Below are 15465 nucleotides of genomic sequence, written 5' to 3'. Positions count from 1 at the left end.
AGGACAGGTACCATATAATTGTCTTCAAAAGCTTTGTCTATGTCGTCACACGTTTTGGCGTATCCTTCGCTGTAATGACAACCGACACTATAATAGAGATCCTCCAACAGTCTTTTAATACATATTCTGGCACTGTCGCCAATTTGGGCAATTCCACAGTATCGCGCTTTTTCTCTCATTATACTGAAGCAAAGTTCTGCCATTGCTTTTGGTATTTGTTCAACACATTCGCAGCAGTCGGTTAGCGGGAGATGATCTATAAGATTATTATGATCCGGTAATGGCTCTACAACACCATCCTCTAGTTTAAATTTCTTCACTTTGTTTCTTTTTCTTTTCACCTTCCTTCTTTTTGTCTTTTTAGTTTTCCGTCCTATGGTCCCTTTTCTTTTCATTCGCATTCTGCGTTTGCTTTTAATTTTTCTTCTCCTTTTCATGTTGCTTTTTCTTTTTCTTCGTTTTTCTTTACTTTTTCTATTCTTTTCTGCTAATTGTCGTTTGCGATCTTGGCGAGTGGTATGAGATATACTGTTTCTATAAAGGTTATCTATAATACCATCTTTTAAAGAAAGATATTCTTCATATGTCATGTTATCATGGTCCTCTTTTGTCCTAAAAACCTTACATGGATATGATATAGATGAGAGCTCTTCTTCGGGCACATCCTCTCCCCTACTTTGTACATCCAGTCATTAAGCCCATATCCATTATCCTGGTGATAATAAGGGCAGGCTACATCAGACTTGGTTTTTCTCAGATCCATGGCTAGTTTTTAACGGTCGTCTTGATGGGGTCCTTCGTTTTAGATGATTTGCTGAGTGGGGTGGGACTTATTGCGTTGAGTGGGGGGAGTCAGTGTAGAATTGAGAGTTTTTTAGAAAAAAGTTCTTTAAGCGTTGTAGCTTTTTCATCTCATCTCCAGCAATAGGTCATCATTTAAGAACAAGTAATAGTTTTGTCAAGATTCTACAGAAAAAAGTAAAAAAAAAAAAGTATAGTACGTCAGAAATATGTAAAAGTCATATAGTATGTTGAAAATCAAAAAAAGAAAACTCAATTCAATACAAATTAATGAATATTTTACCCTGTTCTAAAAGTTTTGCACCCTTAAAGAAAAACCCCTTCCTTACCAACTACTTCATATTATACCCTTTGTTAAGTGTTGTGTACATCAGGGTGTATCTCAAAGTATCTTGGTAACATAAAATAACTAAAATATGTAAGTTTATCAGAAAAGAAAAAACCTTGTTTTATCTGAACAAGTGTTGCATACACCAAAGTGTGTTTAAAAGTATCTTAGTAACACAAGAAAAAGAGAAGAAAGCGTTAATGTTAACAAACACTGGATTGTTCCACTGAAATAATAAATAAATAATTTCGAAAAGTGCTCTTAAAAAGAACAAATGTATTCAGATAAAAGTATTTTGTTAGACTATTAAGTCCACTATGGTTATATTTAACCCCTAACCCATTTGTATTATATGTTTGTTGTCCTAATAAAGCCAGAGTCACCTGAATTAATTTTGTCTCCAGACCTTTTTTATTTTTTACATTTTGTAACAATCTTAAAACATTTGTGGTTTGACTCTTTTTAAAAAAGTTATTTTTCATCTATCATTTTCAACCAAGCAGCAAGAGGTCAAATGTAAGAACAAGTAATAGTTTGTCACGATTTTATGGGAAATAGTCAGAGCGCGATGTCACATCTTAAAGACAGCTTGAACTGGATAAATGGTTAGTCTTTTTCAAACATACCGTACGTTCTGCATGTTAGTATATCTGGCCCATCGATTTAGACCCTACTGCCTTAGACGCATGCCCTCAATAGGGTAGTCACGCTTTGGGAAGAGGTGTTTCATTTCACAGATCCACCTTGATTGTTATTGTGAAGAGGGACGGGGGAGGAACATTCATAGGATGAAGAAGCATAAACATAACTTGTTTGTAAAACGGACAGCACGTCAGTTTCAAGAAAGATGACACCGTGTTTATGCATGACATGCAACATATCTTGAAGTCCTACAAAAAAAAAAAAGGTACAAGTATATTGTGTTGAAAATATCGCCAAAAGTCGTAATATTGTATAATGTATTAGTTGCATGTTGTATTTTTGCTAGCAATCACTATGTAGTTTTTTCCAAAATATAATGGAAAAAAAAGCGAGAAAGACAAAAACAAAATACGTTGAAAAGTGGATGAGTATGTCTGTCTCTCGGGGGTTGGTTTGTTAAGAGTCACAGTCTTAAAGAAAATCTGCTCAGAAAAAGTACTTAACTTTCTACCAGTTGTAGAGTTGTCATACATAAAAAACACTATCATAGGTCTAGGAGTGTTTTTAGCTGTAAAATACCTCCACATTTTAGTTTTCAGCGTACGGTTAAATCTTTCTACCATACATGCCTTTATGTCAATGGCGGTTATATATAATGTTGTATACCGTTTTTCTTCAACAAGTTTTGAAAAACTTTATTAAACTTTATTAAAGAATTCTTTCCCCTCACCTGTTTGTAACTTTTTAGGGATCTCACTGTGTGTTAAAACTGTATCAAAAAGCTTTGGTAACCTTACCCTTCTTTTTCTTTTTAATGTTTGAGCACAGGTTTTTCTAAATACATTTATGACTGTTAACAAATAATTAAAGCCATCATTATATTCGGACAGCGACTGCATATCGCAGAGATCTGCTTGAAATTGTTGCAGCGGTCTGAGTACGAAAACTCTGTTTTCTTAACAAAATGCACCCGTGTCGACTTGTACAAATGTATATGTGTTATCCTCTGATAAATATTCTCTGACTTTCTATATATATTTAAGTATATTACCTACCTCCCCTCTGTTTACAACATGCTTGTCTCCATAGGGGGTCTATGACTTCTCCATAGGGGGTTTGGGGTTTTCCCCCTCCCTTATCCTTTAGCAAAAAGGCTGACTTTTTAAAATATCTGTTTTTTATATGCTTTACTTTGATTTGGAGCACCCAACGGATGGCTGTAAGTTGTCACCGGTGTCTCGCTGATTAAATTCATATCAAGACGTCTCTTGGCCATTTTCTCTCGACTTGAAAAATATTTAACCATATGTTCTCTCCCCTCATGTCCTGTCATGTCCTGTTTGCAAAAACAGAGAGGTTTAAATATATGTTTTTAAGATGCCTTACTTTTGATTAATTTCATGTTATTTGCAAGTATTTGTAAGTTACATTCGATACTGTATACAGGATTAACCACACAGGAAGTGGTAAGGAGGCGGGACATATACCCTAGGCATATTAATTGATTGAAAACAACGGCATTTTATTTTTCTCATTTTTTTAATTTTAATTTATTTTTTATTTTATTTTGAAAACCGGAAGCGGGGGCGGGACATCCGCCGGAAGCGGGACATCCGGTCGAACGAGGCGGGACTTCCGGTCGAACGAGGCGGGACTTCCGGTTTCAAAATAAAAAGGCGGGACTTCCGGTCAAATAAGGTGGGACTTCCGGTCGAAAAGGGGCGGGGCGACCTGTCACTTTTTCTGCATACTAATGAGATTGAAGTGGCATTTGTATTACTACTCATGCTGGCTATTCTGTTTCGCAACATGTTCTCTATGGCACGTCTCTACTGGGAGTTGTAGTTTTAAACGTTTTCGTATTTCCCATAATAAGAAGTTGCCAGTATTAAACTGTGTACATCCCTGGAGGTTTAGGGGACAGGAAACACTCACATTTAAAACATATAATTAATAAATGGGTGAAAATTGCTTGTGCCCATTATGGGCAGTATTAATATATATACCCAGATGCCAGCTAAGGTCAGAAGAGCTTTATTTAACAGCTGGTCTTATGTGTGTGACCCCTGTGATAACATTACATTACATTAATTGATAAGCCTGAAACATGCACTTGTCAAGGTTCAGAGGCACATTTTGCAAATATGGCAGTAGCCATCGATCAGCTTAAGATAAGATATACTTTAGTGATCCCAAGTTGGAACATTTGCGTTACATCAGCATGTGTAACAGTTAAATATGCAGTTGTGTTTATTTGAAAATCATTTAATCACACATATTCTGTGTTTTATATTCAACAATTCTGTGTTCTTTATTTATTGATTGTTCAATACCTGACAAGGCCGGAGATGAAATATCTACATACATCTTATAAGAGTATAATACATTATGTATATCAGTTAAAATAAGTGCTTCAACATAGTTAACATTGCTGGAGGTATGCACAAATATTGATAGATGTCTTGTAATGCACTATTGAGGAACCTGCAACCCAAGTTTTTTCATTCAGTGCAGAACTACACCACAGTTGTGTAGGCCTATATGATATGTCAATAAACCTTAGAAAATCTTGAAATCTTGAAAGGGATGTGCAAAATAGTCATTACATACAGTCTTTAATTAACTATTAGTAGAGAATAACGAGTAATGAATATACTTTATAGGGATCGTATTAATATCTAATAATACAAATAATTAAATTCAATAACATGCTTTAACCACCAGGTGTCCCTTTATATCAGCTGTGCACCTTTATGGTGTAAATACAGCCTATCTACCAATTGGAACAAATATAAAAGTGAGCCGAATTAGTGTTGATACTGCAAGGAGACGTATTGTGTGAAAAGAAATGTAAGATGTTGTTTAATGGCTGATATATTTATGATCCACGTCACGTTTTCAGTTCCTCATGTTTGTCTTCTCATCAGGGCTCTATAAATACAGAACTACGGCAGATATGTAATATGTAATGCAGCCGAACCGTGTATTACAATGCCATTATGTGATTTTTTTTTTCATTTCAAACCTTTATTTAACCAGATTGGTCCCATTGAGATCATAGATCTCTTTTTCAAGGGAGACCTGCGTGATGACTTTCAAAGAGAAAAGAAAAGCAAGCACACTCGGAATAAGGTATTATTATTATTTTTTTTAAATGTTTTCGGTCTGTTTCCGGTATTTGTTAATGACGATGTGCTGTGAGATGTGAGACTGGAATTGCACAGGGAAAATAACGTAGTCTATCTTTAGATGCGGATTTTGTTAAACTAATATGTTTAGGCTGTGGACCAACACTATACATTGACGGGGAAGGGGGTAGCAATAAAGATAACACCATTAAACAGTTACACAACATAACAGAAATAATATCGATAGCAGCGTCCCTAGCAACCACCTTGGTAACAATGAAAACGTCGCGATTTCCTGAAGTAATCTTCGTAATAACTAGCAAACTAAAGATCATGTACATCCACTGCACACATAATCTGAAATAACAACTCATATTTCTCGCATCAAATGACATCAAAACGCATTTTAATGGCTAAACTAACTTTAAAATAGGCATTTTCTACCGAGAATAAAACGAATTTCGGCCATGTTTTCTTTTTCTGCAGGGAGAAATTTGAAGATCATGTGACATAGACGCCAGCCATCGGAATGAATGGTGAAAAAAACGGGGTTTGTCAAACAGAGCACATGGTGTAGTCCAAACAATAGCTGGGTATTCTGGGTAGTGTAGTGTCTTCTGCCATCCTTTAATCAGAAAAATATTTGTTTCTCCGAATCGAAGGGGGAAAATACAAAAGCATTGCACACAATTTAAACCAATCAATGTTGTGTAATTAACAAGGATAATCTGGTGTTTTTTAGTCGATGAATAGTGTAGATATCATTGTAAAATCAATCGACAGTAAGAGGAATACTTACTTCCGGGTGTACAATTCTCCATTATCCAATGGGAATGGACGCTCACATTGCCTTTAAGGGCAGCCAGCATAAACGAATGCCGTGCTTCCATGAGCGTCAAATCCCGACGCAGATGGGAATACATTGCAATCAGTTGAAAGCTATTTGCGTCCCTTTATGACGCTGAAGGAGCCTAGGAGCGTCACAATTGGACGCCACGGACACTGACCAAACGTCGCTATTGGACGCTTAGGGAGTGAGAGTGTGTTGTCCAGGGAGACGCCTGGACACGGCGTCTACGAGCAGCAAGCTTTAACAGCGATAGCTGAATGGGTGGCGGTGGCTACAGCTTGCAGGACAATTAACACTGTGGAGGACGAGGGACTGAGTGAGATCATTCGGATCGCATCCAACTGCACCTCACAGCGCATTGTTCTGACCCACAGTGGGAACTTCAGTTTCATGCTTTGACTGTTATGAAGACAGAAGAGCGGCATTTTGCCGACAACTGTAAACAGGCTTGTCTGCTTGAGCAACTGGCTCAGTGCAGAGACAGGGTTGGGAGAGAGAGAGAGAGAGAGAGAGAGAGAGAGAGAGAGAGAGAGAGAGAGAGAGAGAGAGAGAGAGAGAGAGAGAGAGAGAGAGAGAGAGAGGAGAGAGAGAGAGGTCCAGGTTGTTGTGTTGAGAATATTCAGGAGAATATTTGTCATTGTTCAAATGATAATAAACATTAGCATAAAGCATATTTGTACACTCATATGTTGATAAGAGTATTACAAACTTGAAAAATATTCCTCTAAGGTACATTTAGAACAGATACAAAATGTGCGATTAATTTGCGATATGTTAATCGACTGACAGCCCTAGTATGTATAGTATAATAGTGGCCAACACAAACAGAGATACACAAATACATCAAATTAAGAATGTATCTTATGGGTTTCTCCCATTCCTTTCAGTGAAGGAGGGATTATATCATTTATATCATATTTTAAAATCCCTGATTGTGAAAAACAATACAACTAAACATGAGTGAGACACACTGAGATTACTAGTAAGTCATCCTAATATTTAAAACAAATAGTGAGTGCTCAGTATGACATGTGGATGTATACACTGTACTGAGTGAATCATTAACAACTAAAGCCTTTTAGTGAAATAAGAATCTATAGAAATTAGAATGATTTCTTCTATGTGAGCCTGCAGCAAATGAACACCTGCTTTTCAATTCAAGGCTATTTGAAAAAAGTTGATATATTATTTAGTAGTCTAGAAATGGAAATCACCCCAGACCTAACACCCTCCATCCAACACGGATACATTCAAACAGATGGGCTGGTGCTTCTTTGTGTTGAAGGATTAGAGCATGTTCTCCGTCACACAGGATGGTGTTGGGTGAACGCGTGGTCTCCATAAAGAGAGGTGTGCTACAGACTGCACCTTCATTAGCGCCGCTGCTCACCTTCATCACCACGGTGGTGCATTATTAATGTGGACCATGATGTTTTTATTAAACTGTCTCGAGTGGCACAGCTAAGACACCAAGTGTGTGTGTGTGTGTGTGTGTGTGTGTGTGTGTGTGTGTGTGTGTGTGTGTGTGTGTGTGTGTGTGTGTGTGTGTGTGTGTGTGTGTGTGTGTATGTCTGTCTGTCTGTCTGTCTGTGTGTGTGTGTGTGTGTGTGTGTGTGTGTGTGTGTGTGTGTGTGTGTGTGTGTGTGTGTGTGTGTGTGTGTGTGTCTGTCTGTCTGTCTGTGTGTGTGTGTGTGTGTGTGTGTGTGTGTGTGTGTGTGTGTGTGTGTGTGTGTGTGTGTGTGTGTGTGTGTGTGTGTGTGTGTGTGTGTGTGTGTGTGTGTGTGTGTGTGTGTGTCTATAGGGGGCCTCACATGACAACCTATAGCAGCAACAAGCCACTATGTGCTGTAGCTGCTGCAGTCCCACAGAACACAGGTAACGAGGAAGCGGCTCTGTGGGACACCTTGACATTTGAGAAGGTATTGATTAGGAATGAAAGCAGTCGACTGATAGGCTGCTGGCATTGGAAGTGTGTTCCTCTGAGGAGCTCTTCTTGTTAAACACAGATCCATCACGGTGCAGGGCTGACAGCAGCGTGTGTTAATGGAGGCAACACACACACACACACACACACACACACACACACACACACACACACACACACACACACACACACACACACACACACACACACACACACACACACACACACACACACACACACACACACACACACACACACACACATCCATATCATGAAACAAGTGATCCCACTGCATATTAGGACACACGGATGAAGAAAGACACAGTAATGACATGATGTTTAGATGTCTTCAACCTTAAGACGATGGTCCCATTGATATGTGTTCCTGTTGTTATAATGACTATACACATGGAGGTCGGTTAAGTGTCCATCGTTATGAGACTTGGTCTGCCGTTGTTAGAGCATGGTGAGTGTGATGCTGTGTCTCTTACACTCTGGCGACCAGGTGCCAACAGCATGTGGGACAAAGAGTACTTTATTGCGGGACAATGCGGGACATAGAAGAGGTAGATTTAAATATAATGTTTATCCTTCTCTTAAAAATAAACATGTTCTATTTAAACTATTAGCTTGAAATGTTACTAACAAAGCTTTACTATGGGTTAATTATTTGCACAAACTATGCAAGTGAAGTCATTCAATATGGAGTTTGAATGGAGTTTTTTTCAAACAAACTATTGTCCGTAAAAATGTCCACTCAGCTAATGGTGATAGCCCTCTCTTGTTTTCTAAACAGCCTGGAATACAAGTCAAGTTATAGACGGGCGACTGTCAATTCAATGCGGGACATCGGCTAAATGTAGAGTATTGCGCTATGAGAACTTGGATGACCCTGACATTAAACTTCTCACACTTAATACTAGAACCGCCAACGGGTACATTTTACCCGCAGCTGTTTTTTTATTGTATGTAACTTTTTTTCAATAACATATTAACGTCTCCCAGTCCGTGACATTTCCTGAAAGTGTGTTATGTAACACCCTGTGTTGTTAAAAATTGTCAATATGAAGTCAGATTGAAAAAATCGCCAACAAAATGGATATGTATACCTATTTCCGCCAGCGGGTAATATTTACCTCATAGAAATGCAGCGCTCCTCGCGCTATTGATTTCGCGATCAAAATGATCAAAATACTACGGAGGGAAGATATTTTCGTTTGGAGGGGAAGCTCGCGAGTGTGTGTGTGTGTGTGTATACGTGTGTGTGTTTGTGTATTTTTGCGTTTGTGTGTATTGTGTTTGTTTCCCAGAGAAAACCCTCAGGAGAAACACCGGCTGTTGTTATGCCTGCTGTGATGTTAAATTACTCCGTTCTCCGCTTGTAATTATGCCGAAGCTTCAAAGTTGTATCTATCATCTGAATTTGCCGAAACAAGTTTAATATTCTGAAAGCCAAGACTTTGTTTAATTGAAATGAGATGAAAACAAACTGTAGCGGACCCTGCCGTGTAATTTATGATTACTATACTCTTACATTCATAATTTCAGCCGGAGGGAGGGGGGGCGGCGCTGCTGGAAGAGCAGATTGCGAGTGAGAGGTGCCTTCGTCCCTTTACAAGCTTCAAACATGTATTTATCGTGTGATTTTGGAAATAAAAGTTTCATATTCTGAAAGCCAAGACTTTGTTTGTTTAAAATCAAACAAAACACCCGAACCCTGAAAAAATAGTTTTTTACGTAAATCCACGTTTATTTTGAAATGAGCCGTTGCGACTTCCGACTGATTTCGATAGAGCGGGTCACATATAATATGAAAAGCTGAGAGTCCACAGATTATATTGATATACATGTCATCCCTGTGCGATCAAAACTCACCGTTCTGTATGGTACATTGTACCTTGGAAATCAATAGCGGGTAAACTTTACCCGTTGGCGGATATAGGTATACAGCGACCTCTGGCGGTTCTAGTGTTAACAATCTCCATCTTGGCTTTGTAGACGCTCAGCTGAGGGCACGGCAGCTGTGTGCGATTTAAGACGACTCTACATAGTCCACATGTACACTGTGAAGCCCCATAGCTCCTGCCGGCAGGGCCTACAGGCTTTTTTTTCACGAAACTGTGTCTCAGGGCTTCTTAACATTTAATAAACGATGAATGTTTCATACTCATTTAACGGGAAGAAACTCAGCTAACTGACAATATGAACCTTTTTTACCGAAACAAAACACAAGTCTCACAAGAAGCGTCTAAATTAGACCTGAGCGAAAAAATGCTACCGCACTTAGCACAGAACTCAAGGTATAAATACTTTATTACTTATCGGATCTGCACAAACAAGATATATATAGAAAGCTGAGATTCCACAGATTCTAGAGGTGTTAGTATCCTCACTGAGCGACATGGGAAGCAAACACAGACATCACACCACGTAGCTTTAGGTAGCAACAACAGAGATATTCTTACCTTTTGCTTTTGTTCTGATCAAAAGTCGTGTTCAATGGCAATAAAACGATAAAAACGCGGCTGAAGGTTAATCCATAGGTTAATCCAATGTGTCTGTGTCACTTTGAAAAAATTAGGGATAATCCATCATTCAATTTTTATGTTAAAAACTGAGTTTTCATATTAGCTGCTATGATAGCTACCAGAGTGTATGGCAGCTTCCTGTTTTGGGTATTCTGGCTACGCATCACTCTCACTCCTTATTTGGTAACGTGTAGGTGGATTTAGGAACTTCACCTCGATTCTATTGGCTCTAATGGTTCAAAAGAGATGTCAATCATCAAAATCGACCAAGGGGGGCCAGAGATATGGAAAATCCACTCAGATGACCCCAGAAGTGTTTTTTTGTTGCTAAACAGCTCTAAAAAGGTCAAAGGTCACTTGTTTTAATTATCCATCCAACACTGAAAAGGTGGTCCTTGTGAAGAGTCTCATCACTATATTCCCTCAGCTGAAAGTCATTTACAACAATAGTTTGCTGAAGATTAAGTTTGTTTTAACCAAGGTATAAGGTTTTTTTAGGTGTGATTTTATGAATGATCTATTCTGTCAACATTTGATGAATTAGAAAAATATTAATGTTTTTAAATGTTAACAATTATTTTCTTAATGACATATTGTGCTAATGAAATCCTTGTAAATAAATGTCCAATGAATTTATTCTTGCATTCAATTTTTTTGAATAAAAACCATATCCACCACCTGGTACTTCCAGTAATCGTCATTGACACACAATGTGCAGATATAACACAATCAAATGTTAATTCTGGTTAAAGAAATATAACAAAAAATGTGCAGAAATAACAAATGAGTGTGTTCATCTTGGTTACACATTTATGACACACAATGTGTAAAATGTGCACATTGTGTGTTAGGGGCATGTAACACATTTTGTGTGTAAAAATGATTTACACATAAATAAACACAACACGTGTTGTCCCTGAGCACACTCTGTAGGTGTGTTGAAATTCAACACATGTTGTGTCATATTTGACACATCCCTTCTAAGAGTGTACAGCAGACAGTAGCTAGCAATTTTCGACAGATACAGCCCACTCAAAAATATATTGTTTTATATAAAATACATTTGTATATATATATATATATATATTAGCTGTACACTTTACGAATATAATAGTATTTTATGGACAATTTTACCATTCAATCTCGTCCAACTGATTTTGCTGCCGTCACTCCTCGGCTCTTGGTAGTGCAGGCATTTATCAAACCTGGCAACTCCGGGTTTTCTTGCAGCTGTCAATCAAAGTCCAGTGGCTCCGCTCCAAAATCCCAGAAACTTTTCACACGCGCGTAGACAGACTCCGCGAGGCTGACAATCCCGCGAGCGAGCAAGAAGGCTGTCTCTCTGACGAGCGAGCGCAGAGGTTTAATCTGCGCGCGAGGGTCATTTTATGCGCGTGTAAAAGCACATTTTCCGCTCGTGAGTAGCTTGTTTTACGCGCTAGAATATTGACCCAAATCTAACTCCATATGAGACACTGTGCTGGAGAGGTGTCCACGTTCACACACAGCATAGCAACATGTAGGTTCTGAAGGAGATCCTAATGCCTCAATGTGCTGTTTGTATCTGGAGTTTGAACTGTTTAGAAACTGAGAGTGAGGGCACAGTGGCCTTTAATGGTTCATACAAAAAAGAGTGTAACATCTTGCATTTGGAATAAATATATAACCCTAAATAATTGTTTAACAACACATGTTTTCCCTTTTTGTGGCTTATTTAAGGTCGATATGTTTAATATATCTTCAGATACACAACTCTGAACCTGGTGCACGTTGATTGGACTCCATGTATGAGATGTCCGTGAATAAGACCTTCAGGATGTTGTTGTCCCCCCAGCCTCCTTACCCAGCCACCAGAGGCTGCCTGATGCATTCAATTTTACCTCTGTGCTGTTTTTGGTTTGATTACTTTGGATTGTGGAGATGCGGGTTGTCTGGAAGCTAGCCCAGGCCCTGCATGTCAACATGCACTAATATGGATGTTTTTGTTTTATTGTGTGTTTGTTTGTGTTTGCATCCTCTGCAGTGTTGTTTACCAGGATGGATTTTATGGTGCAGATATTTATGTAAGTATTATGTATTGGTATGACATTGCATGCTACACCGCCATCTCTGTGGTTTCTGCCCTGTTGCTACGCACATGCAAAATAATACAAACAAATACAAAAAAACACTGCAGAATATTCAGAGAGATTAATATTTATTTATTTTCCGACTGCAAAAACACACAATGCAACAGAGTGGTGCAGTGATAACATATTCAGAATGATCCAGAAGCAAACATCACAAGGGCTCAATCAGACTTTGGAATGTTGCAGAGCGAGGTTCTGTTCAGCAGGATTATCTCCACATGTTAACAGCACTTATTGATTTTCAAAACGAATCAGGTAAAAAGCTAATGTTAGACACATAAGCTAAAGGCAGCTAATGTTGGGAGCGATGATGTTATTTCAGAGTTCCAAAAACAAAAGTTGACTTCGAGACGAGTGAACTGAAAGTTGTAAAAGGCTCATGTCCTGTGTCTAGGAGTCATTGGTGCCCCACTACACTCCCATCACATGTGGAGAAAGGGATTTGACCAAAGGATTATTTAGGAATCTCATACATTGATGACATTTGACTTCATGATGGTACAACTTGATCCAAAATCTACTGTATTCTTTATTCAACAATTAGAAATAAGCACAAAGTGCAGGCTCTATCATCAGATATTCCAAACCATTCACTCATGATGTTAGTCTAGACTCGAGTGAGTAAATGCATTTTTTATTTGAAAAAGTTCGAAAAATATTCTGAAGAGTGCCTGCAGTACATCCCTGGAAACATTTCCACAAAAAAAGTAAGGCACACAAAAGTAAACTAAGAGCAGCTTATGCACGGCTATGCAACAAAATAAACATGATAATGTATTATTGCATATATATATATTATAGAAAAATAGGCTGCGTCTCTTTTTAGAATAATTAAACAGGATTTGCATAGATACATTATTAAAAACTGGGCTGTTGTCACAATGCTGTAGGTTACTAGCCTGTACAGATTATTAATCAGTGTGAGGTTTAATATTATGGGAACGTGGTTTATTAATCTGTGCATGGATTTAGGCTCAGGGGGTAGAGCGGTCTCCAACCAATCAGAGGCTCAGTAGCCCGGCCTGCAGTTATGTCAAAGTGTCCCTGGGCAAGATACTGAACCCCTAATTGCTCCAGATGCACAGCCAACGGTGTGTGAGTGGGTGTGAGTGTCCATCTCTCCTGATGAGCAGTTGGTCTTCAGTATAATGTGGTTGAATGGGTGAATGCTGTGTGTGACTGACATTTTTCTTTGCCATAATCAAGCAGTTTTGTAATCAAACAGGAATACAGGAATCAAAATCAATGAAATCCTCAGTTGGCTAGTGAGTTTATAAATGGGACAGTCCAACAAGTGAACTGTCAGTTTAGAGCTGAAAATAGACACACATACAGACTGCTGTGGCTCAAGAGGCGCGTTCACACCGCAGGACTTTTCCCACTTTAGTTCCGATATAGTTCCGAAATGTCGCGTACACACCAAAAAGAGCCGTGACTAACATTAGTTCATGAGAACCTTTTCACCCCCTTTTCTGTCCCTGCTAGAGAGCAGGGACTTTCGTGGGAGAAAAAGGTTCCTATGTCTGATTGGCTGGGCGGATTGCAAACCACGCCCCGTAAAACTCCCAAAACGTTTTGTGAAGCCGCCATTTTATTATCCTCGCATTAGCATTATTACTTTATAATAGTTGTATTAACTTATGAACTGATCGACATCAGAGATGCAAAATATCATCCCTGTGTTGTTTTTTTATATTGTAAACTGTATTTAAATAATGTGCGGGCATGTATGGATGTGTGAGCATGTTTAATGTGTATATGTTTATATAGATAATATATGTATTCGTTGTATGTGGAAATGCACTGCGAGGATTGCTTTTTTAAATTTCGTTGTACCTGGTGCGATGGCAATAAAGGAATTCTATTCTATTCTATTCTATTATTAGCATTAGCATTATTAGCATTAGCATTAGCCCAGCGCAGAAATGCAGAGAGACTAACTTATGGCAACACAAAATAAAACATGGGAGCGGTGGAGATGAGGAGGTGTCGGCGTTCTGGCGATTAACTCGGAAGGCTTCAGTAGAAGCTGCTGGGACTCCCAGCAGCTTCTACTGAAGCCTTCCCCAACTCCGGGGACTTCCGGCCGGGGACTTAGGGCGGCAGTATATGCCGTGAAGTGGTTTGCGGCCTGCCAGTAAACCCAAAGCAGAAGAAGTGACGTCAGCGGCTTCATTTGCCTAATCCTCCCCCAGGGACTTATTCCGGTGTGAACGCGATCTGTACTTAGTTCATGAGAACTAAAGAGTTCGCATGAACTAAATTCTCATGAACCTTTGTGGAAAAAGTACCGCGGTGTGAATGCGCCTAAGGAGAAAAAGGAGTATCTACCAATCAGAGGGTCAGTGGCTCGATCCCCCGCCCCTGCAGTCAGCATGTCATTGGACAAGATACTTAACCCCACATTGGCATGTCTACGATATTGAAGTGTATGTAAGTTGCTTTGGATAAAAATGTCAGCTAAATGACATGTGATGTGGTGCAACACGTAACCCAGCTAAACAACCAGTTTGTCCTGAGGAAAACTATTCATGCTCAGCTTATCATAGGAACCCCCTTTATTTCCATTTAGTGAATATGTTTTATGGGACAGGTAATGTCACACATAGGACCCAATGTTGTTTACCTAGGATTTTATAAAGGAACAGGCTGCTTCAAACCAGACACCACATTAAACCAAGACTGCTTCAAAAGGTCTCAGTCTGCTTTCAAGTCGTCTCTGGTGCAGTTCCTTTGTCTTGTAGAAGTATACAGGCTAACGTCAGATATACGTTCACCTAATAAATCCATCTGCTGATTGTGAAACCTTCTCCGGAGGCAATCTTATATTTGATAAGTACAAGGCCATGTACTTATTGTCAGTTCCTGCAGGGAGAGAGGGCACTGAGTTCATTCAGTGCATTAAAGTGTGTGGCTGTGATCCGTATGAATAGAGTGGTGCAGTGAGGACGTACTTGTGTAGGCCAACCCAGAAGTAAGCATTGCCTGAGTTCAACAAAAAGCAATGGGATTTTTCCATTTCGCAGAAAAACACAGATTTTGAGATACTGAGAACGTTTTTTCAGCGCGGTAATTTCCACATATTACCACCATTGTTAGGTATTTCAAAGCATAAATGCAATTTCAAGAAGTAAA

General features: G+C 39.0%; 1 protein-coding gene across 6 annotated transcripts in view; it reads left to right on the top strand.

Annotated features, from left to right (window-relative positions):
* The window catches only part of rbfox1 (RNA binding fox-1 homolog 1), a 299812-nt gene that overhangs the window by 239257 nt on the left and 45090 nt on the right, over window positions 1-15465 (top strand). For all 6 annotated transcript variants that reach the window (XM_034089337.1, XM_034089338.1, XM_034089336.1 and 3 more), the window contains exon 9: window positions 12225-12264. In XM_034089337.1, the coding sequence (XP_033945228.1) occupies window positions 12225-12264 (40 nt within the window). The remainder of the gene's footprint in view (window positions 1-12224; window positions 12265-15465) is intronic.

The sequence above is a fragment of the Pseudochaenichthys georgianus genome, chromosome 8 (assembly GCF_902827115.2).
Source record: "Pseudochaenichthys georgianus chromosome 8, fPseGeo1.2, whole genome shotgun sequence".
Taxonomy (NCBI): domain Eukaryota; kingdom Metazoa; phylum Chordata; class Actinopteri; order Perciformes; family Channichthyidae; genus Pseudochaenichthys; species Pseudochaenichthys georgianus.
Note: the sequence above shows the minus strand (reverse complement) of the source record. Positions and strands in the feature narration are given on the sequence as shown.